This window comes from Strigops habroptila, chromosome 3 (assembly GCF_004027225.2).
Source record: "Strigops habroptila isolate Jane chromosome 3, bStrHab1.2.pri, whole genome shotgun sequence".
Taxonomy (NCBI): Eukaryota; Metazoa; Chordata; class Aves; order Psittaciformes; family Psittacidae; genus Strigops; species Strigops habroptila.
In genome coordinates, this window is record NC_044279.2 from 79,413,174 (window position 1) to 79,440,641 (window position 27,468).

Genomic DNA, 27,468 nt, shown 5'->3' on the forward strand with positions numbered 1-27,468 from the left:
GAACTGTGATCACAAAACTGCTGCTGAACACAGCTGCCCAAACTGAAAGACAGCTTCAAAGATGGGAAACATTTTATTCAGTTCTGTGTTTCAAGCCTGAACCTATTGTAATCAGGAATTAGATGTTGGCTATCCAAAGAAGTCGTTCTACAAAAGTGGCTGTGTTTTCTTCAACAATGGCAGAAAGAAATATATGCCAGTCAGGAAGGGTGGAAGTGAGGTAATGAGGAAGAAAGAGAATATAGCGATGAGTGAGAGAGGAACATTTTCTTAGCAGTACTGTGATCAAGGAAGTTCAGATGTAGCTTGATGTCTCAGCTGCTTCATTTGTGCCTGCCAGTATGAGGAACCTGTGCAAAGGGCTAGATTTTCTTACTAGCTGCCAATGCTAGATCTTTTTCTACCTTTTCGTTCTGAAACTTTTCTTTTTACCGGCTATGACAGAAGTAACATACGCTAATCTCAAATTTGAAAACAACCATGAATTGGATAATATATCTGAGACCAAAAAAACTAAGGAAAAAGGTGTAGTATCTATCAATCTTTTATGATTTATTCTTGCTAAAGTGGATGGGATGGGAAATACTTCTAATTACAAGCCCAGGGGGCTTTGGGGGATAATTAGCTTTGCTACTACCAAAAAGTTATACTAGTTATAAATTTACTGTGGTTTTTGTTGTCGTTTCTGCCTGAAGTTTCTGAATTTGGAAGGTATACCTGAAATAGTGATCTTATTATTTCATGGCAAAGCATATTACTGAGTGTTATACTAAGCTCCACAAATAGTCTTAATTGTCTAAATGTCAAAAGAGTTAACCTGAAGTATTTTTTAAAGTGAATAAGTTCCATTTAATTTCTCTATCCATTTGCATTTAAGCTTAGAGCTGAATAAGCTTTAACTGACTCACTTTATTTCACTTCTGAAGTTCCAGGCTGAATTAAGATGCTGGTCTTTGAAATCGCTATGTCTGTTAAAGGGGTGAATGCATTCAAAATGCTTTTTAAATACTAATTTAAAATTAATTTTGCTTAAATTGTGTTAAATTGCAAAGATGAGCTCTAGATTTGAGTGGTGCAACCCATGAAAACAAAAGAACATAGATAGTGTATAGGGATGGTGTAAACCTCTGAAGCAGACGTTCACAAACAAGGAGACGACTTGCTTGTGATTCAGAAGAAATTCTCTAGGAAATTCTGTATCAAAGAGCAGTGTTTTCTAAAGCTGTTATGTTTTTTGAACATATGTTATGTTTTTTGAAATTTGTTAAGTTCTGGGTTTGAGCATTGCCAAAGTATAATTCAGGAGCTAAAAAAAAAAAAAAAAGAAAAGAAAAGAAAAGTTAAAATCTAACTTGTCTTTGTGCTAAGCTCTGGGTTTTTTTTCCTTTAATGTCCAATGACACCAGTATCCTCATACGACTCCAGAGATCCTGCTTCTCTGCCCCAGAGTAGAGAACATATTCTTTGATGAGAACACCATCCTGAGAGGGCACAGCGCAGTCTGTGCATTATTTTGGTTCATAATGCTGCCCGGAAAATATTTTGTAGCTGTTTCTGAAATCTTACTTTCAAATACAGAATCTTTGTCTCTTCTCACCTAAAAGCTCCAGGAAGCATAGACTACAATGCTTTCAGTCTTCAGCTTAGGGCTGTGACTTTGTAGGGATAGGAACAATTTTTTTTGCCCTTTAGCTCCAATTTGTATGAGTCTATATAGCAGCCTGCCTTAGGGGTTTAAATTTCTGTTACTGAAGTTCTCCAGACTCGTAATATTCAGCTTCAGAGCATGTACAGAAGCACTTTGACCTTAAAAACATCCAAAGTTAACGCATCATTGGTAGGATCTATGTGATTCCTCTATGCAGGCTTTATCTCTGAGTGTGTCTGTCGTATGCCTGTGAGATCAGACTCTGGAAAATAGCTCAGAAGGGAGGTGTTCTTTCTCTTCTGGGTATTTCTCTTACGCAATAACAAGCAGTTAGAGCACTTCCTTAGACTGGGGATCCATTCTGGGTTGAAATACAGATGCATGGAGAGTGGCAGATGTAATATATATTTAGCAAGGCTTTTGTGAGTAGCTCTTGTGGTATTGTCATTTTAAAGCTTGAGGGGGTTATGGGCTGGATGATGGACTCTCAGGTCAGTTAAAAACTAGACTATGAGCCTGAAAGGGGAGTAACTAATGGCTCAACGTCTGTTTGGTAGCAGAGTCCTCCAGGGGTCCTTCAGGGGTAGATCCTCATCCCATATTGTTTAATATCTGCATCAACAACCTGAAAAATTACATAGGGTGTGTCTTCAGCAAATTTCTAACACTACTAAACTAGGGGGTTGGGGTCTTTTTAGTAGCTGATGCTATCAACTGGTAAAGCTTCAAAGAGAGAAAACTTGAGAAACTTGAGGACTGGGTGAGCAGAAACCCCATGAAGCTCCACAAGTTGTGCACTGAGGCTGGACTAATCCCAGGCCGTGAGCGATACAGGCTGGGAACAGGCTGGCTGTGGAAGCTGGAAAAGACCTAGGGTTTGAGGTGAATAAGAGATTGAATACAAGCCAGCAGTGATCTGTGTACCAGTTCAGGACAACATCCATTGCTCAATCTTTCACTTGAATATTCATCAACTTGAGTTTCTACAGTGAGGTCTTGTACAACATTCTGCCCAGGACTACTTCACCACAGAAGCTGACCACAGGTTATTTGTAAGAAGGACACACTGCATAGTTTCTGTTCCTGTTCCTTCGGCTTGACACACTAAATTTCAGTTCCTGCTCTTTAAGCAGTTCACTCCCCAGTTTTAAATACCCCTTTCCTTTTCCAGACTAATGATTTTCTCTCCACATTCCCTTTCTACTGCCTTTATTGGATTAAGTCAAGCTGGTTGCAGCTCTCCACAAAGTTCATATAGTGGCAACTTTAGTATGTGCCTTAGAATTAGTGCTTCCTTGACTGAATGCTTTTTCTCCCTCCTTCAGTGTATCTTAAACCATGAAATCTTCCAGTTTCTATAAATATGGATGATCCACATGCTTAAAATTTTCTTTGCTCAGGAAAAGAATTGTTCCTTTTTCTCCTCACTTAGCCCTCATTTCTGTATCTAGGCTGTAACCATTATTACAGAAAAATTTTCTATGAATTCTTAGCTAGAAATTTCAAACTACTATGAAGTAACAATTTTTGAACTACTATGTTTACTGTAACACTCAAATTAACCAGATTACCAGATACACTTCACGCATCACAAATTACCACAACCATACATTGTGTGCTTTTTTTCAGCTTCAATTTTGCAATATCTTGCTTCCTTAATATCTTTCTTGCCACAGCCTGTGGCCTTTGAAAGGACCAAGGCTGTTCCACATTCTTCACTGAGCTGTTGTGATGTTTCACTCTTACTTTGTTTGTGCATCTTTTGCTGTGTGCAGAAATTCTGCAGCAGGAATATGAAACTATAAAGTAAAAGCAATTATTTATTGACCAACACACCAAAAAGATGGTTGCGATTTAATGAGGCATTCACCATTCCCTTATTATCACACCTCCATTTCATGAATCTATTTCATGAATTCCTACCAGGACCTCCCACTTCATTCCGTTCTTGCTGGCCAGCAGTCCTGATTTTGCTCATGTTGTGCCTGACATTGCTGACGGCGTTGGTGACCCTGGCAGTTTTATGTAAGTACTAATGCATTTCTGCTTGCTGGAGGGCTCAAGCTACTCAGACTGACATCTGCTTGAGGCGCGATTTCTGGTTCAGCTGAGAACAGGCAACCACACAAATCAGGTATTTTCCCTTGTTGTGGTATCCTTGTCTTCTTCTTGACATGATGCGGCTAGAGATGAGCAACAAAGAGGAGATCTGAAAGGGGTGGAGTAGGAGGTTCACTGCTTGGTCTGGTTGCCATTGTTTGGTCTCCTAAAAACTGTATCCGCAATCCCGCTGTACAGACTAACGGTGGAGTGAATTCCTCTTTGATAATGCTAGATCTGAAGGCAAGGAAAAAACTTCGTGTCACAGTAAACAGGTTGCATATATTACCTCCCAACTTAACAGTTTCACTGTGATCCACAGCTGAAGTTCACATTTTTAGGGAAAAAAACCAGCCTGGAAACTGATATAAGAGAAAGATACACAATGGAAATATATGATGAAAAGTGACACTTTCATTTTCTTACTCACTTGTTTGTTGTTCACTTGTTCAGCCCAATAATAAGAAACCCACTATGTAAATGTTCTCCATCTCAGCCCTTACAGGGAGGAGTAACATCTCAAATGGCTTATTTATCCGTATTGATCTGCTAAGACGTCCCTTATCTGCTTCCCACCCATTCTGAAGGATAGCACTGGAAAATCTATTATTGTGAATTTCAGTTTTCCAGATTCCCAAGGACTACAGGACACAACTTAGAGACCTCAACATGACAAAGAATGAGCTGCATGCAAATTTCTCCAACATGCTGCAATCAATAGGAAATCAGTTGTGCCTGGAAGGGGAAACAAACCTTAAAAATAATGGTAAATCAAAAAGATTTTAGGAGGATTTCTCTTTCAAAATGGCAGGGAAGGAAATTAGATGTGTTTTCTGCATCCACTCAGGTCTGTCTCCTCAGGCGAACCTGTATCTTCTTAGATGTGACCACCTAGAATGTAGGCAACAAGAATATCTGCCTCATGCAGTGCCTGGAGGGAGGCACACAGCCTGGTCACATGTGAACTGGCATGGGACCTGGCAGTAGTACCAGGGTTTCAGGATTTAGTTTCCATAAGAAAAGTGTTCTGTGGGATGCCTTCTGGATATGCCAGTTCCCATCAGCACCAGAACTCTACAATATGTTCATCTGCATCTAATAGACAATTTTACAGTTGTGACTGAGAATTAAGCAATTTTATTGCACTCTATGTCAACAGCAGTCCATACACAGAACAGTGTGCTAGTACTGATCCCAGGAAAGAAAGGAATCTCCTAAAGTCAGAAGTGACGCGTGGTGAAGCATAGCTAAATCAATGTGTGAGTTCACTACCTGTCTCCTGACTGTGTACAGGGCTGTTTCAGGGCTGTTTCTGAAATTAGTTTGCAACAGCTTGGTTATTTAAGTGACATCTGTCAATGAGCCTGTCAGAGAAATAGTTCTCTTCAGAAAGCACTAGTAGGCATAAGGCAAAGGGATCCTACTATGGCTGTCAGGAAGGGGGATTTCATTTGTCCAGATACCATTTCACAAACAAGCTAATTGTCTGGGTGTCCATTTTAGTCAATGAAGAGAAACTGATAGTGCAAGGATACAGTCTGTTTTCTCCCAAGAAAGACATCTAAAATAACAGGAAAAGCATGCTTGAGACAAGCCTGCTTCTGTCCATTAACTAAAATAGGAATCCAAATGGGTTGATCCATGTCACCTTTGTAGAAACCTAAAATTAGGCAAAATGAATCCCATTTGCAACACCTGAACCTTGTCTCAGTGATATAGGAATGTGAGAGATAGGGTTCAGTTTTCATCTCTGTTATTACCTGAACCTTAACTTTCTGGGACCACAATGGGATTTTGACTGAATGAGGAACATCTCAAATATCGTCAGTCCCTACAGATCTTATTCTCACAGGTCAACAGCGACGTTCTGTGAGGGACAGCCTGGGAACAGAAATAGGGTGATCGTTTTTCTTTTCCAGGCCAGAACTGTGTACTCTGCCCCACAAACTGGAACTGGAAAGGTGGTGGTACGTGTTACTACCTCTCCATGGAAAAGAAGTCGTGGGAACAGAGTCTCCGGTTTTGTTCCTCACAAAACTCTACTCTTCTTCTGATAAAAGAAGAAGAAAAGCTGGTATGGACTGGTTTCTCACTCTGTTTAGTGTGGAGGAAGTTCATGCACCCTATCAGCTGCTTGCCTCACGCAAAATCTTCTTAAATGCCACTGTGAGCAGGAGTTTTTCTACAGTGATTATGTTGTCCTGGGCAATGCTAAGGCATACAACTGGTCATCACCACACAGAGCATGGCCCTTCAAGTGGCTGGCCATCAGGGACAGCCCATTTTGCCTTGGCTTGCCATGGCTGGCTTCTTACTGGGATGAATGGTGAAAGCGGGTTCATGGCTGCTATGTTGTGGGTAATGATTTCACTTATTTTACCAGTATTGCAGATCCATACAAGGATTTAGTAAAGATATTTCTGTGAGAACCTCTTTTAACCTGGTGTCTCCCCATAGGCAAACCATAGTCTTCCCCATTTTGCAAAACTCCTTTCCATAAAAGTTAATCTCATCTTTTCAGTCAGGATTGGCAGTGAGTTGCTGAAACCTGACCTAATCTTCTAGTAAATGAAAACAAGCTGAGGTGGGAAGAGAAAATTCCGGGTGCAGTGAAATAATGATTTTGCTTCTGGATGCCAGCAGATGTATTGGAAGACTGAAGTTGTCCCAGGAGCTAGCAGTCAGGACTGGGCCTGCCTGCTCTCCAGTACTTGACAAATGTCAGTTTCCCTCTCGCTGAGCTACAGGTCATAAGGTTTCTCCCAGGAGTAAAGGGAAGCAGCTTGTTTCTCACTCTTGCAAACTGGTGACAGCAGAGATTGTGAGGTGCAGTTTGTTCTAGCTGTCTTAATCATGGCATTGAGAGGTATGAAGAAAAACAGAAAATGGAGAAATACACTGGGGGTGACAATGATATGTGAGGAAGGAAGAGAACAACAGAAAAATTGAATTAAAATCTTCAGAGATTTTCCCCTAGCAGCAGTGAGAAAAGCAGCATTATTCAAATTTACATTCTTTACTGTTCTGTTCAGAGCATTTTTTAAGACTAGAATATTGCTTAACTCTAAGACCTCCTCTACTTGTCATGGTCCAGCTTTTGGGAATAAGCTAGTGATGCTAGAGCCAAGTGTGAAAGCTCAACAAATCCAAGAGAACAGCTCCCTGCAGAGGCTTCCTTTTTGCTGTTGACAAATGCTAAGGACAGAGTCAAGAAGGAGGAGTGATTCATTACTAAAGGGGGGACAATGATCCAGTGTTTCACTCAGAGGGTTTATATCAGGTTGATGAGGGTGACATTGCTCTTCAGAGCTAGAAGTGTATGTTCTCTCCGATTAAAAACAGTTCTACTGTCATTTTTCTTTTGATACTAGGCAGAACTTGTAATGTAAAAACATTTAAGTGCAGAACTTGTCCTGACGGGTGGAACAATTTGTGGTGTTTGTGTTCTTTAAGGAACTTCCATCAATGATTTCAGCTTCTGAACCTAAATATTTGTTTTTAATATACTCCTGAACATCCATTTTGAATTGTCCTTACTATTTATAGGAATTGGTAAAAAAAATCCCTACAACAGAATACTGGCTTGGACTTAGAGTTCAGCAGAGAGTCTGGTATTGGGCAGACAACACCACTCTTACAGAACAACAAAAGTCTTGGTAAGTGGGCAGCTTTCTCAAAGTACATAAAGTTGGTCCTCACCCACATACAACTCTCAGTTTCTGTTACTCAAAGGGCACATTGAACATTAAACATTTATGCAGCTCTCTCTGTACTGTGGGGCTCAGTTTTCCATTTCAGATTTTTCTTGACCTCACCCAGAACTGCTTGGAGGGTGATCTAAGCACTATTACTGGGCAAAAAAAAAAATACTCAGAAATTTTATTTCCACAAGTTGCTTTCAGATTGACTATAATTGTCATATGTTTCTCTTGTATTTGACATCTTGTTTCAGTGAGGAGACAAGGAAAAACTCCAGTGGAAAGGCGTTTCATTTCATGTTTTTGATTTAATATATTTTTATTTTCATAAAAGGCACTATTTATTCTCTAGAACCATTTCACTTGGGTTTAATGTATTGTTTCAGAAATACAATATATTTTTCTTCTTGTTTTCCAACCTGCTTTGCCAATTTTCTTTTTATTATTGGGCAGTATCCTCTTAGCATTTCTGTTGAAACAACCACTGACACCTTCCAGTTGGTACCCAGGAGTTAGTGTTTCTTACTGCCAGGTACAAGAAATAGTTTAGGATCCACACTTAGTGTCTGCTGGGGGTGCTTGTTGGCATGTTTGGGACAGGGTCAGCCCCCTAGGAGTTGGTGCATGATATCACTAAACACTTCATTTTGTTGCTGGGGATATATATTCTCATGAAAGCCACATAAGGAATTCTTGCAAAGGCAGCTCTTTTCGGAAGGGGCAAGGATACACCATCTGAACGAGGTGCGATGTAAAAATAAAGATTTTTTTTTTCTTAGGGTAAAACCTAACTACTACACCCAGTGCTGTGGATGGGTTTATTATACTACCATATATTGCAAACCATGTAAGGAAGAACTTCACTATATCTGTGAAAAGCCTGCCATCCAATTACAGCGATGTAACAACTCTTGTCAGGAGGGCTGGTTTGTCAGACCAAATGATTATGAGAAGCTAGAAGATGATCTGCGAGGTTGGAATTTTTTATTTTGTTTTAGAGAACTATCACATGAGAATTTAAGTATGTTGTATCAGTCCTAATACATTTCCCTGTTTTCATTCTCTTTTAGACATGTAAAAACATCTTCATATTGAGGAAATGGGCATGGTGACAGGCTCCAGGAGCACTCCAAGTTTGTCATTCCAGATTGAAAACTGCCAAATGATTACTTAGTTTTAACCAACACAAGTGATAGACAAAACGGCCAAAAGCGATGGCCAGGAAAAAAAGCACAGTGACAAGCACAGGGGTTCATAGTCCTCATAAGGACTTGTGCATGTGTCACAGGAGAAGATACCCTTCAGCTATGAATGTCAAGCTCTTTTCCATGTTCTATACTTCTCCCTGGCACTGTTAGTTCTCTTCCACACACATGCACACACATACCCTTCTTTTCCCTTTTTCTTTTTTCCTAATAATAATTCTGCTCTTCTTTTCTACTTTTCTAATTTTCTACTTCTTTTGTCTATTAAAGAGTTACACTAGGGTTCGAGTCAGAGGCATGAACAGAACCTCCTTTTATGTATTTTTAGGATATTTCCTGGAATGCCATGCTACTAATTTAATGTGCTGAGCAAGGGTCTACAAACCCAACCATAGTGAAAATATCCCAAGCAGTGTTAATGGACAAAATGTCTCCCTCCACATCTCCATAGAACAATGACAGTCAAGTTGAAATAAGAAATCTCAATCCCATAACGGTGTTTTGATTTGAGCAAAAGTCCACAATTTCCTAGCTTGGTCCCCTCTGGAGACTTGTGCATTCCTTGTGGATTTCATCCCAGATTATTTATTGTGGATCATCTACCAATGGTGTAGCAGCTGGGCTTCTGAAGCATTAGTCATTCTCTTCAAGAGGCTGTTCTAGTGTCTCACTGCTCTCAGCACTACACAGCGGTTTCTGATCACCAACATCAACATTTTGGGTGTTCTTTTCAACCACCAGTTTCACACTCTGGAAACCTTAGTGGATTTCTCTTCCTGTCTGCTGTTAACATTCACCAATTACATCTCTAACATAACTTTTCCTATCTGCTCCTGTGTTTGGGGGTGAAAATACAGAGTGCTTCTGTCCTGCCATGCAGACACAGCCTTGGTGACTTCCCAGAGTGTCTGTCAGCATTCATACAAGATTTACTGAAATAAGAAATCTCATGTGGAAGGTATTCTGAACTGTATTCATGATGCATTCTCTCTTGATAATGATGGGCTTTGCTTTAATTTGCAGAAATATTAAAAAGAAAGAAGGAAATAAAAAAAAAGTCTGACTTTTTAAGTTTTCTCTTATCTTAGAGTGACTGCGAAGAAACAGGAAAGATGTTTCCAGGGTGTTTTCTCATTAACAAGCCATATCTAGGAGCAGATGAGCTAATCCTAGGTGTTTTTGCAGTATGTGGAAGACAAACATACACTGAGATTGACAGCTCTGCATGCTGACAAGCAGCCACAAGGCTGCATCGTTATCTTTGTCTTGATCTTTTGTGTCAATTTACTGCCAGACCAAAAGCAGTTTCTGAATTTGTAACTGTAAAGGCAGGTGGGGATAGAGTATGGTTTCACAGTATGAAACAATGTCTGAAACACACACACAGAAAAAAAATAATTAAAATAAAAGGAAGAAAAAAAAAGAAATAAAGTAAAAATCACCCCAAAGAAAGAAGAGGCAGTGTCCTACCATTCACTGCAGGCATTCAGAGTGCTGCAGTGAACAACTTCATCAGCGATCTTGAAGCTGGCAAAGGATATACCCCGGTGGTGGGGTAACCACGAAGGCTTTAAGGATGCAGTGTCTGTATCCCCTTTTCCACTGAAATGAGCTTTTCTTTATAGCAGAAGAGACACAGAAATGTACTGTTTACATATTGGCTGAGATGGTATTTTTGAATCACAGTTCCATACAATAGTGTGCTTCCCATGTCTAAATTCCACTCATCACCATGCCCCTTTCCACTCCCCCCAGTCATAGACTCCAGCTAATACGATTTACTGGGTCACATTCTGATTAATAAACACAGGTGTTTTGTCCAGCCTGCTGACAATATTCATACAAGTGTTCAAATGTAGACCCAAACTTCCTGCCTTAGTTTACCTTTTTTTAGTCTGAAGAAACATAAAATTTTGCCTGCTCTGCATCCTTAAAAGAACAGAGAGCATGATGATGAAGTGCTGTAACTAACAGACTGCTTACTGACTTCAGAGCTAACAAAATAATACAAAAAAATTACCTTACCTCCTGTTTTCGGAAGCAAAATCAGGTTGGAGAACTTCCCCAAAAGGTAATTGATTACATACTTGAGAAGTTGTTGCTAAGACTGAAGAGGTTACAGTCATGAAAACTCACAACCAAATTCAGTAGCACACACTTGACTCCCGGTTATCTGCAGAAAAGCCTTTTTTACACTAAGGTGCCAACATACAGTTTTCAGGCCCAATAGACAAGTATTTTTGCATCATATTTAGCATGAGGTTTCTGTGAGGATATTGGGGGTATACCACGAATATACAGCGACTGCTACTCCTTGTTTGTCTCTCTGTGCAACAAAACTGACCGTAAGCACCCTTTAGTCCCAACTTTTCCATCCTGCCTTCTTTTTGCTTACAGGTAAGATATAATGCAAGAAATACATGCAGTCAGACATATTGCTGCTCTGAAAAAATCCATCATCTGCAAAGCAAAGCAGGAATAGCCCAGTCATTAGAGTGTATTACAGTTTATTTCCAGGCTGTTGATATTATTTTGCAAATGGAAGACTTTGAACTTTACACACAAGAGCATGAACAGCTACCACAGAAATTCCTCTCTTGCAAGAGCGGAATTTCCTTCCATCAAGTCACCACGATGTGACTCATCATGCCTGGACAAGTGCTCTGTTTAAAGAGAGTTGGTCAATGAAGATGTTGAAAAACTACAATTCAGCATTGGATCAAGGCACTACAGAGAGCTAGAAATAAAGAGTGAGGATGGGTAAGCCACTTCTGCACAGTGACTTCTGTGCCTGGTACAACAGCAGAAAGGAGCTCAGCGTAGTCTGGTCTTGCTCTGACACAGGCTGAGCAGTCATACGAATCCTGCCGGGCTCCTAGCGTCACCATCCTTTCAGCTCAGTTTTCCCCCTACTAGTATTTATTTCAGTGAATTTTTGTAAAATAATTTAATTTTTCATTTATTTCATAACAGCGTATGGAGATTCAGCCTCTTGCTTTCCATGCAGTTCTTGTGTTGTATTTGTGCCCTGATACACGACCAGATATCTTTCAAACCTTAATTCAAAATGCAACTCTTTCTAGAGCATCTTATTTTAAGGAGGTAGAAAATCCTGATATTTACTGTATTTACAGGGTCAGATCAGGTGGATAGTTAAATGAAACAGTCTTAGGTTCTGACCAGGAACCAAGACTTCCCCTTCTCACATTCAGGAAGAACATACCCATCGTTGACTCTGCCACTTTAACTCCTTAGTGTGCTTTCAACACTAAGGAGTTTTTACTATGACACAGTAATCAGACTAGAGCCAGCTTCCTCTGTGGTTTCCCTGGAAATGATGGTAAGTGAACCATTCTCATTGTCTCAGCATTGGTCTTGCAGCAGTGTACCCTTACTCCCAAAGTACTGCTATTGCAGGAAAGAAGTGTGATGAGCTGGAGATGGAGGATGAGGAAGGTTACACCGCTTTAAATTTACGACCCTCAACTTCAGTTATTACTCCTGGATATTTGAGCAGCAAGAAATGTTCTGCATTTAAGGCTCCAGGCAGTTGTGTTATAGTAGACAGTAAGTACAGATGGAAAATAGCTTTTCTATTTAAATTAGGACATAACTTAAATTTGCATGTTCATGTTGATTGCTTTAGAATCCTTCTAAACTTTATAGCATGTTCTTATACAAATGTTCATAGAAACAGCATAAAGAAAAAGCATAAAAGAGTCTTGTTTGCTATGATCACAGATTATATTTTACTCCAGGAAATTCAGAACAGTGATTACAAAAACTTCATTAAGACAAAAAAGAGGCTCTGCAGAAGGAAGTTGTTAATGCTCCATCCCTGGCAGTGTTCAAGGCCAGGTTGGACGGAGTCTTGGGTGACATGGTTTAGTGCGAGGTGTCTCTGCACATGGTAGTGGGTTGGAACTACATCATCTTAAGGTCCTTTCCAACCCTAACTATTCTATGATTCTATGATGAAGGTGAACTGGTGTTCTTAGAGAGGAGGTAACACCACCGCATGGAGAGAAGAGCTGTAGTTTTGTTGCTGAATGTGTTTATTGTTTGTCCCAGGATCCTCTGCCTCATCTTCCGTATGGCGGCCAGCAGCCTTTGCTTTCCTTGCTTTGTGCCTGGTGCTGGTGCTGGGGCTGGTAGCCCTGCTGGCCCTGTGTAAGTACCATGGTGTCCCAAGATGCTGCTATGGGAGTGAATTCCAGATGTACAGCTGTTTCTTCTCTCCCTGTAGACTGTCCCTGTTCCCCCAGTGAAAATAATTAGGCAAGAAGGGCAACAGTGCAGGTCTCCCACAGAAGTATCCCCACAACTGAATGTCAGCACAGGTCACTCAGGATCACTACTGTCTGCACTTATAGTTACCTTAATCATAAGGGTTACGCTAACTCTAATGCAAGACTTAAACCTAACTAACCTTAACCCTAAAACTAACCCCTAACCTTAATCTTAAACTCAATTACCCTAACACTAAACATAATCCCTAACCCTATCCCTAAGCATAAACCTAACCCTTAAACTGAACCCCAAGTGTAATCCTAAACCATAGCCCTAAACGTAACCCCAACACTAATACCTGGTGCCTAACTCTAATCATAGCGACCCTAAACCTACTCCTAATCCTAACCCCAACCCCAACCTTAACCCTAATCCACACCTCTAAGCCTAACCCTAACCTTTACCCTAAAACCTAACCCTAACCACTGAGTAACCCTAACCCTAAGTCTAACCCCTAACCCTTTAACACTAACCCATATCTGAAATGCTTAATTTCCACAGTAGAAGCTCACCTCACTAGCCACACAATCTTGGTAGTGATGCCCACCCCCCTCACCCCCCTCACCCCCCCACTCCCCCGTGACTGTTATTGGAATATTTCACAGCTACATTTCCCTCTTTTTTCTTGGATTCCAAGGTTTTTGCAGGGAGGGCAATTCTGGCATCAAAGCACAGTGACTGGTCAATTCGTCCACAATTACAGCAGATTTTCCACAGCAACATTTCAATGAACAACCAAATATGATGCCACAATACATTTGGAAGCAGAGACAGAGAGTCCTCATCTTCTTTTTGACAGGAGGGAAGCAGTTGCAAGTGCCCAGGACGAACACTCAGGGTGGTCCGTGGCCTCACAGCAATGTTAGCTCAGAGGCAATTTTTCAGGTTTCTAGTCTGACACCCACTCTTTCCTCCCCACCATACAAAGCTGGACTATCAACAACTCACCTGTAGCTTTATCCAGATGACCTTTGAAAATATTCAAGGGTGGAGATGCCCCTACCTTCCCAGGTGGCCTTTTCCAGTGCTGCACAACCCTCCTGGTTAAGAAAATGCGGATGATGTACACATGATGGTGGACATACAAATAAAGTAGACAAAAAGAAAAAAAAAGGTCAAAAGGTACAAATTAAAACTACAATTAAAGCTACAATTTTTATAAAACCAATCTTTTATAAGCTCTTTCATACTCTTCAGTTTTTCAGGTTTCCAAGGATCCTGAGGAAGGAAAGAAGCTGCAGGAAATGAGGGAAGCATTATGTTTTGAAGGGAAGGAGAAGAATGGTAAATGTGGTTGTTATGTAAATAAACACAAATCACCGCCTTTACAGAGCCCATTGCCTGAGACACTAGAAAATTGCAGGGAAAAGATCTGACTGGTTCACGTCTGGTTTTAACTGTGGTAGTATTTGAGGTGTGGATATGTGTACACTAACATGCAAAACAATTTGTCTCTTGCCCCTCAAGAGCTCAGCTGATTCATGTCTCCCTTTAATCTTTCCTCAGTCAAGCCAGTAGCTAAAGCCCTGTATGCCTCACAAGCCTGCATAATACTCTTTCTGATTTCTAGAAACGAAATGTCCCCTCTGTCCAGCAAGCTGGCAAAACAGTGGAGCTGACAACTGCTTCTACATTTCAAAGCAGAAGAAAACATGGAAGCAAAGTCAAAAGTTCTGTTCCTCAAGAAACTCCACTCTTCTTGTGCTAAAAGACAAAGCAAAGATGGTACATCTTTTTTTATGCTTTTAACCTCATACATTTCTTTATGTGATGTGTTTTCACTTCCTGCAATCTCTCAGGCAGAAAGTAGTTGGGTCATTTACAGTGCATGTGTTTAATTTTCCCTGGTCAAGCAGTCTTCCTGCAAGTCACAACATTGTCGTGACTTGCAACACTTTCTAAATTGTGTGCTGTGAAAATTATGCATTATGGTAAATAGAATAAGCCATTGCATTAGGTACCTTTGTTAGCTAATACTTAGGTTTTCACAGAGAAAATAAATTTCATATAATCAGCATGGAGGAGAGATACTCAGTACACAGAATGCATGTTTTCATTCTCTCGTTCCACAAGTTTTATTACTGCAGGCTCCTAACATCAAATTCACATCTACCATGAAATCTGGAGAGTGTCTGATTCACCGTGGTACTATCATTCGCACGCTGCAGTGCAAAGTGACTATAAAAGGTTGTTTTCTGTCCTCGTGTTATACCCTCACAGAGTGCTGTTAATGGTGGTGCAAAGACTAGGCAGCCTTGGACTTTAGGGAATTAATAATTTTAAGTAGTCTTATTAATTTGGGGTTGGTTTTGATGACTAATGAAAAATTTCTGATTTTCTGTCAAGGCCATATTTTCCCCTTTGCACACATATATCTGGGAACCTTTTTTCCAAAATACATTAAGCTTACGCAAAGCCCAAATAGCCTTATTTTCTTTTTTGCTACATAAAACTTTGAAAAGGACACAAGCTTCCCTGGAATCACTCCCCAGTTTCAGACTGGGGTTCTCAACTCTTATTTTAAGCCATAAAGGCTGGCCTTTCGGACTTTTTCTTTTTTTTTTTTTTTTTTTAAGTGAAAACCGGATGAGATTTAAGTGAAAAGCAGATCAGAGACAAAATAGAAAGTGGATAAATGGTTTATTATTGCGTTTAGCAGTATCCTGAGGTTAGAATCATGGTTCCCACTGTTAGGAGACACCTGAACACCACACCTTCAATGCTGAATTCAAGAGATTATTTTGATATCCTATATAAATCCTTGGATAGTTTCATTCCAGATGTCTGGATGCTTGGTTTTCTTCCATGTTTGGTATAGGCAGTTGCAGCTGGACTGAGACCAGACCAGTTTAAGCCAGCTATGGATTTTAGATTTTGGATGAGTACCTAAACATGCTGCCAAGCATCAGTAGAGTATCTGGAGGATATGAAAGGGCTAAGATGCTATGGAACCTCTTAGGTAGCACTTAGACACCTATGGAATTATTCCAGTGCCTAAGCACAGTTTTCTAGGGCGATCTGAAATTACCTCTTTGACCTCCAAATAATGCCTCAGCAAGGCACAGTTGTCCCGTAAGTTCTCAGTCTTGTCTGTCAGCCATACCTGAAGACCTCAGACCAGTTGGAGAATCTCAAAAGGTGCAAGAGGCCTGTATTTAGGTCGCGCATTTTTCCCTCTCGGCTGGGAATTCTCTCACCTAACTTCAGTCATCTACAGTGTAAGTGGCCTGCAACTTCAGAGCTACTTCCTCAGGCTCCGTTAACAGTCAGTGGAAGCTCTGGCCAGTAGTCAGTTTTCAGTAGCACTCCCACTGAGTGAGGTGGATCAGTTCTCATGCTCCACTGGATCTCTTGGCCACATCTCTGCTGACTCCAATTGGCGCTTAAATAGTGCTCTCATATGTATATCTAAATTGCAGATGTCTAAAGGCAGTGTAGACACCTAAAGGAAGACCAGGTTTTTGTTTGTTTGTTTGTTTTCTTTTAAAAAGCAGTGTTTTTACAGATCCGGGGTACATTTGTCAACCTCAATAAACAAAGGTATTTGAATGATCCTGTAATTAGAGCAGTCAGTACTACCTCATGGAAAACAAGCATGGAGAACAAGTCACTCTCCTATTGAGTAAGAGTTACCTCCTTTGGTTGCAGTTCCTTCAGAGCTGGAAGATACATGAACTTAGGTCTCATTTTTGAAACATTATTGTGATGATTTTCTCATACCTACAGGTTTCTCTGCCACAGGATTCACAGTTTTACTGGGTTGGATTATCATACATATCTGAAAGGAGTGGCTGGTACTGGGAGGATGGAACAGCTTTTTCAAAAGAAGCAACAAATTGGTAAGCCTTCATAGTTTAGGACCAGCGCAGTTCTACCCGATGTGCCCCAGTAAATTATATGAGACTTGTGCTTCCTTTTACTTGCCCACGCTTGTCACATGTGCAAGGATGAGGGAGTATGAAGACTATAGTACCTACTATGGAGCTTCAGATTCATGTCCTGTGTAAGAAACTATGGGTGACAAAGTACAGCTCAACCACGTGCACATGGCAAAAGGACAACCTAGCACAAATAAAGTATCTCCAAGGGGGAAATAACTCTACATTCCAGTGGAAAATGATTACAAATAGTCTAAATATCAATCACATGATATTACCAGGACATCATTAAGCCATATCTTTTAACTTCCTAGGGTTATGTTATATGACGGCATCTTCTGTGCCTCCTTATATGGACGGATCATTTATGCCAGCCACTCCTGTTCAACACAGCAATTCTGGATCTGTGAGAAAGTGGCTGTTCATTTCACCTGAAGAAGCAGTGTAAGATGGGATGTGGGATCTGCCACTGTGAGATACCCACTTTAGGAACTGGAAGTTTTAAATATATTTTAATTTTTGCTTATCATGCAGTTTTCTCAGAATGGTGATTCAAATGGATGGGTTATTAGAGACTAAATCTTCCTCTTTGACTGAATTTTCTTTCCCAGGTTCACAAATCAGAGAGAGGAAAAAAACCCTACAAAGCTAGAAAATACTAGCTACAGTCAAGCAATGATTCTTGCATGGCTTTCTCAGTTGAGAACCACAAATTCTTGCAGAGCTTTATAATTTTGAGCTTCAGTCAGCATTTTACACTAACACCTGCCAGGCATAAACCAGACTAACTACATCCTTGATGATTTTTCTCACTGAATTTCTTACTGTATGCACTAACTAACGTCCACCCATAATCCTCTTCTACAGCAGTTTGCCTAGCCATGCCTTCTTCCCTAAATTTGTTCTGCCAGCTGTTCCCCTGTTTGAGGTACAGGAATACAGAAAGAACCCAAAGCTCTATTTATGCATAAAATTATTTTCATATATGCATTAATATTTATAAAAATAAAAGGACATTTGTCAGAAGACTACAGGGAATCCCTGGGAGCAATCTCTTCGAAAAGCAGAGTCAAATGTCATGGTTGGACTAAAACATTACCTGAATAACTTCAGTGCTATCATATTATTAATCGCTATGTGATTAATAATCACATAGCGATTATATATAGTGAGGATAATAATTACATGCTCCGTTCAGAACTACACACAATTTGTATTCAAACTGATGCAGAATCATTGCCACAGGTCTTACTTGAGCTCTTGTGTTATATCCACATTGTTTAGGACCTCTGGACCCCAAGGTACACACTGTGCATCATGTGTTATTAAAGCACTTGTCACACTTCTTGAAGGAAGATGATGCCTCCAATTTTCTGGGTGGAGTTTCATTGTATGAGTTCCTTGAAGTTGTATGTCAGCATCTGTTTTGTATTACATATGCATATATTCCTGGTATATATGTAACTTATCTTTTGTGCGTATGCCTTAGTATTTGGAGACTTTCCTTAAAATAAGTGAAAAAATAATAGTATGTTTTTAATATTCAATATTTCCTTGGAAAATATTCTCAAAGACTGAAGCAGTTACTTGGCAAAAAATGAACCCCTCTTCCTAATGTGCTAAAATATCACAGCATCGTTGGGGTTGGAAAAGACCTTTGGAGGACACCCAATCCAAACCCCCTGCTAAGACAGGGCCACCCAGAGCAGCTTACACGGGAATACATCCAGGTGGGTTTGGAATGTGTCCAAAGAGGGAGACTTCACAGCCACCCTCAGCAGCCTGTTCCAGTGCTCTGCCACCCTCAATGTAAAGAAGTTCTTCCTCATGTTGAGGTGAAACTTCTTGTGGTTTAGTTTATGGCCATTGCTCCTCGTCGTGTCGCTGGGCACCACTGAAAAGAGTCTGGCACCATCTTCTTGGCACCTGCCTTTGAGATATTTGTATGCATTAATGAGGCCCCCTCTCAGTCTGCTCTTCTCCAGACTAAACAGGCCCAGCTCCCGCAATCTCTCCTCGTAACAGAGATGCTCCAGACCCCTGATCGTCCTTGTGGCCTCCACTGGACCCTCTCCAGTAGCTCCTTGTCTTTCTTGTACTGAGGAGCCCAGCACTGGACACAGTGCTTCAGGGTCAGTAGAACAGGATGATCCCCTCCCTCGACCTGCTGGCCACACTCCTGATAGACCCCTGCATACTATTGGCCTCCTGGCCGTAAGGGCACACTGCTGGTGTTTGTGAACTGAATACACTCACTATACTCGGCAGAGCCAAGTCATAATTCATGGGCACAGCTACCAGTTGAACGACCTGGAATTCCTTACTATTGCAATAGGAAGTGCAAGGTACAGTGCAAGTAAGTGAAAATGTTCCATCTGTTTCAACCCATTCAAGTTGAAAAAAATAATTCATCTAGGCTGCCACATTTTACCCCTTTTTCTTCCCACAAAGTAACAATTGTGGGATTTTTTTTCCTAGCAATCTGCTATTTGCCTTTGCTATATGCTTTGTGAAAACAAATGTTAGCCTTTGGGTTTCCTGCTGGCAGCTTGGTGTGCCTTTCAATGGTAGCATTAACTTTTTAGGGAGCAGGAAGTTCAAACCAGTGGTGATAACTCGCTGGGTACATTTCTTTGGCTGGATGATTTTTATAAACTATTTCCATACCTTCATAGAGTAAACTTCATTTGGCCTTAGCCCAAATCTTGGCCCCAGCAGCTTGGAAAGGGTTTTTCCCCTGTTAACAGCTGCCTATTTCAGAGGGATGAATTTATTTTATCTAGTATCTTAAACTCAAGCAAATCCATTATTTCATCCAGTCTGCCTTCTATCTCAGAGGCTGTTAAAGTCCTCCTGACTACACATTTATAGAGCCCAAGAAACAATCTGCTCAATGAGTTTCAGTATCTTCAGGGATAGGGAAGGTCCACAATCCCCCCATGAACTGAGAAGTTCAGAGAAGCAGTTCATTTGAAGCACATTTTGCATGGAAAATAAAACCTAGTATTGTATACTAAGTCTGAGAGTAAAGCCCTTGGTGCAACCTAAGACATCATAAATCTTGCAAGGTTTGGGAACTAAAGAGCAGTTGTTGGCTTAAACATCCCTTCAAACAGGACATGGACAGTGAAGAAAATAAATAGGGGTGGAGTGAATAAACAGGTGCATTCGGGGAATGAGCCCTGCAGTGCCCTTTTGAAGTGGAAAGAGCATGATAGCTTCACATTTGCTCATTTTCAACAAGACAACCAAGATAGATAGTGAAATGAGAGGATGCTAAATGTCAGCTGCTGGATAGGAAAAAGCAGAGGTCATAGATGTCAGGAAGGCAGGTTCAGAAATAAAAGAGTTGACCCAAACACACCTGCTGCACAATTCCTCTTCACATCCTTCACCACACTCCCTGCTCCATACCTTGCAGACTGATTCCTCTCTCATTCCCGATGTCCTTCATGTCCTTGTTATGAGCACACAAGCGCCTGGACAGAAAGCTGGTGCTCAACATCACTTACACATGGTGACCTCAGGAACAATGCCACCAGTATGGGAATCCACTCTTGCTTTGTCACCTAAAACTCCATCTGCGTACTGCTTATCTGGGCAGTGCACTCAGGTGTCCCAGAAACCAGCTCCCAAAGCTCAAACATCCATCCCCGGCTCTCACACCTAAGATGCCAGGACATAAAGGTGGAGCTGGGCATTGCCTACACATGGTGCGCTCTGGAACAGTGCCACCAACATGGCAATCCACCCTTGCTTTGCCAAATAAAACTCCATCTGTGTACTGCCCCTCTGTTGAGTGCACTTGGGCATCCTGGAGAACAGCTCCCAGAATGCAAACATCCAGCCCCTGCTCACACCCTTAAAGTGCCAGTACAGAAAGCGGGTGCTGGGTATCACCTACAAATGATCAGCTCCGGAACGGTGCCACCAAAATGGCAATCCACTGTTGCTTTGCCACCTAAGACTTCATGTGTTTTCTGCATTTTTGCACATCTTTCTCAGGAGTCCCAGAAAGCAGCTCCCAAAGTGCAAACATCTAGCCTCTGTTCCCACACCTAAGCTGCCAAGAGAAAACCCTTGTGCTGGGCATTACCTACACATGGTGAGCTCTAGAACAGTGCCACCAACATTTCAATCCACCCTGCTTGGCAAACTCCATCTGCATACTGTCTTTTCAGAGCGCTCTCAGGTGCCCTAGAAACCAGTTCCCACAGTGCAAACATCCAGTCTCTGCTCCCACCCTTAAGGTGACAGGATAGAAAGCTGGTGCTGGGAATCACCTACACATGTTGTGGTCCAGAACCGTGCCAACAAAATGGCAATCCACCCTTACTTTTCAACCTAAAACTCTATCTGTGTACTGCCTCTCTGTTGAATGCTCTCAGGCACCAGAGAGTTTGGGAGACCTCCATCCTTGCAGACAGCATGAGCTTGACTTGGACAAGTCTTTGATCAAGTTCATCAGAGTTCAGGGCTGCCACAGCTTTAAATAGGAGGTTGAATCATACGAGTTCCAGAGGTTCCTTTCAAACAACAGCACTTATGACATAAGTCTTAAGACATCATGGTTCAGCCATGCATCTTTTCTTGGGGGTGCCTGAACTCCTTGACACAGGTCTCAGCTCTGACTCATGCATCTCTAATGACAGGTGTCCAGCTATACAACCTCGCTACCACCCTACAGATTCACATCACCCTAAGCCTGCCTGGTCTTTCCCACAGTATCTTCTGTCCTTAATAGGATCCTTAACAGGATCCTTCAGCTGCTATCAGTTTGTCCATAGAGCACTGATAGCTCTGTGGCTGTCCCTGCCTTCACTTGGTCAGTTTTTGTATTTGTTCTGTGTTAAATTAAATAAGCCTCTACTCATCTGAAACACCTGAGGCAGCAGGAAAGGTGCCAACCTTTCAGAGACTTCTCTCTTGACATCATGACTTCAATGCATCCTGTGTTCTCCTGGTAGGGGAATTTCCAGAGGACAAAGGGAAGAGTGCGCAGCACTGTGCAGAAGGGCCAACAGACTGTGAACCAAGCTTTGAAAAAAATAAAATGGGCTCCTACTGTACTTGGGTGGTTCAGAGAATTTGAGTTACTAAATAAAGTAGCATCCAGTCTGTTTCTCACTTTCTAAATTTTTCTCTCCAAGTTGCAAGAATGGGGAACAGATAAAGCAGCTTTGGGTGGTCTACTGTTGTTACCATATGCAGTCTCCCCTAAAAATTACAGTGACTTTTCCCTTCTTACTCATAGATCACAGAATCATGGAAAGGTTTAATTTGGAAGGGACCTCTGAAGTCCATCTGATCCAAACTGCTGCTTAGCAGGTCCAATTTCAAAGCTGGACCAGATAAGCCTAGTGCCTGTCTTGTCAAGGTCAGAATATCTCCAAAGATGGAGATGACACCCTTTCTGGGCACCTCTTCCAATATTTGACCATCCTGCCTGTAATTTATGACCATCGCTTCTTGCTCTTTCACTGTATACCTCTAAGAGTCTCCTTCTTTTCCACAGCCCCTTTGCGCAACGAGAGACTGCAATTAGGTTCTCCTTAGCTTTCTATTCAGGCTGAATGAATCCAGCTGACAGTCTGTCCCTGTAAATCAAATGCTCCAGCTCCTAAGCACCTTGACCAGTTTTAATTTTTATGTGTTTTATGGTATTCTTTGTTATTTTTTTTACTGGAGAGCCCAAAGCTGGACATCCAGCTGCATTCTCACAAGTGACAGAGAGAAGAGAATTATCACCTCCTTCACCTTGTTGGCTATTCTCTTGCTCAGTCAGTTCAGTATGTAGTTAGCCTTTGCCCAAGGCTCACTTCTCTTATGTATTAAATCCTGTCTGTGCCTTTTCCCCCACACTCTGATTTCTCACTTCTGCCTCTGAGAAGATGACATTAGGCTCTGGGCAGCACTTACTACCTCCTCTGCGTGACCTGCTTCATCAGCTATTTGCACCTGCAAACTTTGCTCTCAACTGAATAGAGAAACCTAGATTTTTAGCCCTCAACACTGAATAATGAGAAAGGCACAGAGCTGAAGTTAGTCTGCCTCTGAGCTAAATCGAAGGTGTTTGTTTTGTTTGTGAATGTAAAAAGTTTAAAGGAGATGAAAGTTGTGGGAAGGTTAAATTGAAAAGAGGGGAACTACCAGGCTATACATTTGCTGGGACTCATGTTATCCCTACATGTCTTTAGAACTGGGGATGCAGACCCAGGCTGAGACATGATAGGTGGGAAGACAGGAGTTCTTCCCCTGAGGGAGGAAAAGGAGAAGTCACATGCAACATTTGAATAGTAGTGTCTTGCCTTAAGACACGTAAAGTGTGACTCGTTCTCCTATCCCAGCCCTCCTGCTTTTCCTTTTGCTTCTCCTTCACAAATCATTCAGTCTGTCTTTTAAGAGGATGGTTACTGAACCCCAAATGAGTTTCCAGATGACGCATATGAATATAGAGGAAGAAGGTGGATACTCTAATTTAAATCACCTGCCACAGCATCCAGCCAGACACTACATGTCCCTGAACATCAACCAAGGTACAACTGACGCTTGGTCTTTGAACATTCTGCACTATGACAATGTAGACAATGACAGTAGGAACAGTCTCTCTTGTCTAGGTTAGTAAATAACATACTTTTGTGTTTAATGTTATAGATACAATGCATTATTTGTATGGTTTTGTCTGACAAAACCCAGCATGCATGAATGTGAAAATGCATAGAGTGAAACTACTGTCATTACTTGCCCTAAATTTCTGTAGGAAAAGACAGGTGGCTTAAGGATCAAACTCTAGAATATAGGCATAAGCTTTCATGTGGTTAGTTTTATTTATTGTTTATTTATTGTTACAGAAAATGGCTGTAGAGACAGAGCAATCTGACTTTAATAGGAAAAAAAACACCCTTTGCTTTTTGCCCTCTGGACCTTAATTTGACAGAAAACGCTCAAGGCCAGAAGGGATGAAGCAGCATCAGGTCTGTCATGTCATTTCCCTTCTTCAAGTCCAACGGATTCGGTTGGGCTAAATCATAGAATCATAGAATCATAGAATCATAGAATCATAGAATCATAGAATCATAGAACAGCTAGGGTTGGAAAGGACCTTAAGATCATCTAGTTCCACCTCCCTGCCTGGGGAGTTGGGCAGGGACACCTCACACTAGACCAAGTACTTCAAGAGGGCATCCAGTCTAGAGTTAAATATTTCGTTATCTGAAAGGTCCATCATAACTCTTTGCCATGATTGTTTGGTGATGGTAACTCTCAGGAACTTTTGAACCCAGGGAAACCTCAGTGGATATTTTGTACTCCAGAATTTTCCTGAACTGGGCTTCAGCCTAGAGCTACTATGCAGAGTGAGCACTGTGTGCCCTCAGAGCAGGAAGGATTTCTGCAAAGTGTAAGATGGTATACAAACCATCCTTACTCTGTTCTGATAAAGCACAGTAACAGAGTACTACCAAAGGAGAACAGCATCATCACCTACTTCTAAGGCAAAGGGTAACTACAGTGTTTCACAGTTTCATTATTTGTCAAAGACAAGGAATCCCCCACCTGTTCCATTTAAACTATGTCCAGTGTCTTCTTTCAAAGAGACATCTCTAACAGAGGCACCACATCTTCTCAACTTGCATTTGGGTTGATCCTTAAAATATACAGCCTGGAAGGGGAACTCTTTCAAGAGTCACCAGATGGCTTTTCATGGAGGGGTGGAGGCTTGGGAGTGCTCCTGAAAAGGGTACCTGCTCTTGGATAAATTGTTGGTTTCTGCCAGGGCACTCTCTTCCCTTTGCTGTATGGTGGCCAGCTATCTTCATTTTGTTTGTGCTGTGCCTGGCCCTCACCATACGAATGATAATCCTAGGTAAGTGCTCAAATATACTGTGTTCCTTTTTCCTATGTCCTGGGTTCAGGTGTAGCAGTCATTCTCATGAAATGACTGCTTTTTTTTTCATGAAAAATGACTGCTACAGAAGAACCCAGGACATCGTGTTAACACCTTCAACTGCATTGAAGAAAGGTGGCTGACTGACTCCAACAAGGACAGTCATAGCTCATTCTCCCCACATACACAGTCTTTTCCTCTCCTCCTAATTGCCTATGATGAAGACTCTGCAGCTTGGTGCACATAAGGCTCTGAGAGAAGCAATTTTTTTAAGTCTGGACCTATGCCCAGAGCAAGGATATAGAAGTCAAGATGATATATTTTGGAAGAAGTGGGAGGAATGGATTCTGTCCTCATCCATCTATTACTCATTTATTTGCTAATTCAAATTCAATTATAAAATTCTAATGTTGACTTTCATAAATCAGTTTGTTGTTCCCCTTCACCTCTTCTCCTGTTGTTCAAGTCTCCCTACTCTACTGCAGGAGCAGTTCTTATCTCATTCCTTTGATGAACCTTTCATGTTTGTAGACTACTTAAATTAATTCTAAGTAGTACATCAAAAATGGGCACACTTTTAGCACTCAGATTCGTGAGGAAATCTCACTTTTTCTGTCTGTTTCACTCAGTCATCCCATGAAGACACTTATATTTATATTAGCTTTTATGTGTGACATGACTGTACCTATGCTTTCTACCATGGAGGCTGGAGATAGTAATTCTGAGGCATTGCTACTGGAAGCCAGTATCTAAATACTGTTGAGGAAGATATAAAAAAATCCTTCCCACTTTCTTCAGAGAAGTTTTACCAGCCTTTAATGGTAAAAGGCTTTTTCAACCTGAAGTATGTTTAGAATTCTAGATTTTTTTCGAAGTCTTATAAAACTTCCTTTCAGATCAACATCATTATTTCAAGATAGTCCTTCCTAAGCATTTTTTTTTTTTGCATTATTTTAGTCCTTTACTAGATGACCAAGTGATTTGCAATGACACTGTGATTAAACTGCACTTAAAATTTGGAAATGTCTTTATCCGTCATTTTCTCATCTGTTAATCTCACAATATGTGACACCATAGCATCAGACTTGCATGTGAGCACGCTGTTGCAGAAAGTGATTTTGCAATATATGATAAAGCATGTATAATGCTGCATCATGATATGCAATATCATACATTGCATGCATGATGCATCATGTATCATGTCACAGCTTTTTTGTCTCATGAAGAATATCTTTATGAACTCCAGGTCTCAGAGGTTCTAAGGCACCTGAGGGACATAATGAAAACTTGCAAGGACTAAAGAAGAGATTGTGCTTGATGGGTGATGCAAACAGTGAGAACAATAGTAAGTAGAACTACTGTTCACACAGCTTGAAATCTATGTGTTAGGCCTTATACAGATTAAACAAGGATGTTATATGCTGTATCAGATTAACTAATGAGTTTTAAAAAAGAATGTGATCCATAAGGTGCCATATACATTTCAGTTCTGCATAACTTTTATTTTCCAGGCCTATGGGTGTAGACTTCTCCACTCTGCTTTTGACTATTTATAAGTGAGTGATGGTTTCCTTCTGTTCTAGGACCTGCATGTTCACTCTGCCCTGCAAACTGGAAATGGATTGGAGGCAACACCTGCTTCTACTTTTCAGAAAAGAAGGCCACATGGCAGTAAAGCGAAGACTTTGCTTCTCCCAGAATGCCACCCTTCTTACACCGACAATGAAAAGCAAGTTGGTATGGTTCCAATCATACTGGCATTTCTTTGCATTGGTATCAACTGTTCAAAACTCCGTGCCAGTCAGCCAGTATCTCTTGATGTTACATAGTAATAGAGGTACTGTTAGCTAGGTCTGAGGCAATGCAGACTGCAGAATGTTTAACCACAAATGTATAATGATGAGGTAGCTAGTAACGCAGGATATTATTCAGCCAAACAGTGAACATGAGCATCATGGATCCCGTGATTGTTATAAGGAGTACGTCTTTCATTCAGGAAATCTCTTTGAATACTCTGAGAGATAGGGCTCTAAAAAGAATTGCTGCCCTGGTCTTACATTTAGTAGAGACATCAGACACAAAATATTCCTGTTTGCATGCTAAATAGAGATATTTTCTCCTGGAAAGTGTTATGAGGGCCTGATGAGTTGTTCAGAGAGCCATCGTCAAATTACCTCTTTTGATTCTTTCTTGATCATTCCTTTCTTGACAGTAGTTGTTTAGGTACAGCAAAAAAAAAAAAAACCTACATGCTCCTTGGTGATAAAGGTTTTGCATTTTTTATAGATTAGTATACCTCAAATATTACCAAAACAGTCTTACTGGATTGGATTATCATATGGAGTTGATGGCTGGTCTTGGGCGCATGGTACAAAACTTTCTACAAAGAGAATGGACTGGTAAATTTTCTGAACTTAAACAGCTGGTGATTTTTCATCTTTTCTTGCACAATATCCTCCCTGTGCATTGAAGGAGGAAGAAACCAAAATCCCATTAATGGCAAAGCTTCAAGGCAGAATACAGCTGCAGATATATTTGGAGTTAAAATACTCATTCTGGTGTGGAGTCCCTGTGTTAGTTTTGGCTGGGACAGAGTCAATTTTCTTCATAGTAGCTAGTATGAAGCTGTGGTTTTGATTTGTGCTGGAAACAGTGTTGATAATACAGGGATATTTTAGTTACTGCTGAGCAGTACTTGCACAGAGTCAAGGCCTTTTCTGCTTCTCACCTCACCCACCAGTGAATGGGCTGGGGCTGCACAAGA

General features: G+C 41.0%; 2 protein-coding genes across 4 annotated transcripts; both read left to right on the plus strand.

Annotated features, from left to right (window-relative positions):
• The first annotated feature begins 285 nt into the window (after nt 1–285).
• On the plus strand, nt 286–9,722 carry LOC115605602 (C-type lectin domain family 12 member A-like). The gene is made up of 7 exons (XM_030480309.1): nt 286–525; nt 3,575–3,673; nt 4,371–4,514; nt 5,668–5,822; nt 7,295–7,404; nt 8,226–8,419; nt 8,517–9,722. Exons 1-7 carry the CDS (start codon nt 438–440, stop codon nt 8,522–8,524), a joined length of 798 nt encoding a protein of 265 aa, XP_030336169.1. The 5' UTR covers nt 286–437; the 3' UTR covers nt 8,525–9,722.
• Nucleotides 9,723–12,002: 2,280 nt separating this feature from the next.
• Nucleotides 12,003–18,265, plus strand: LOC115605720 (natural killer cells antigen CD94-like). Of its 3 annotated transcripts, XM_030480560.1 has the most exons (7): nt 12,003–12,218; nt 12,723–12,821; nt 14,139–14,225; nt 14,512–14,666; nt 16,668–16,780; nt 17,134–17,263; nt 18,104–18,265. In XM_030480560.1, exons 1-6 carry the CDS (start codon nt 12,092–12,094, stop codon nt 17,252–17,254), a joined length of 702 nt encoding a protein of 233 aa, XP_030336420.1. In that variant the 5' UTR covers nt 12,003–12,091; the 3' UTR covers nt 17,255–17,263; nt 18,104–18,265. The 3 variants fall into 3 exon arrangements, with proteins under 3 accessions (XP_030336420.1, XP_030336419.1, XP_030336421.1); XM_030480559.1 differs by lacking the exon at nt 18,104–18,265 and having other exon boundaries at nt 17,134–17,348; XM_030480561.1 differs by lacking the exons at nt 12,723–12,821; nt 18,104–18,265 and having other exon boundaries at nt 17,134–17,348.
• Nucleotides 18,266–27,468: the final 9,203 nt, after the last annotated feature.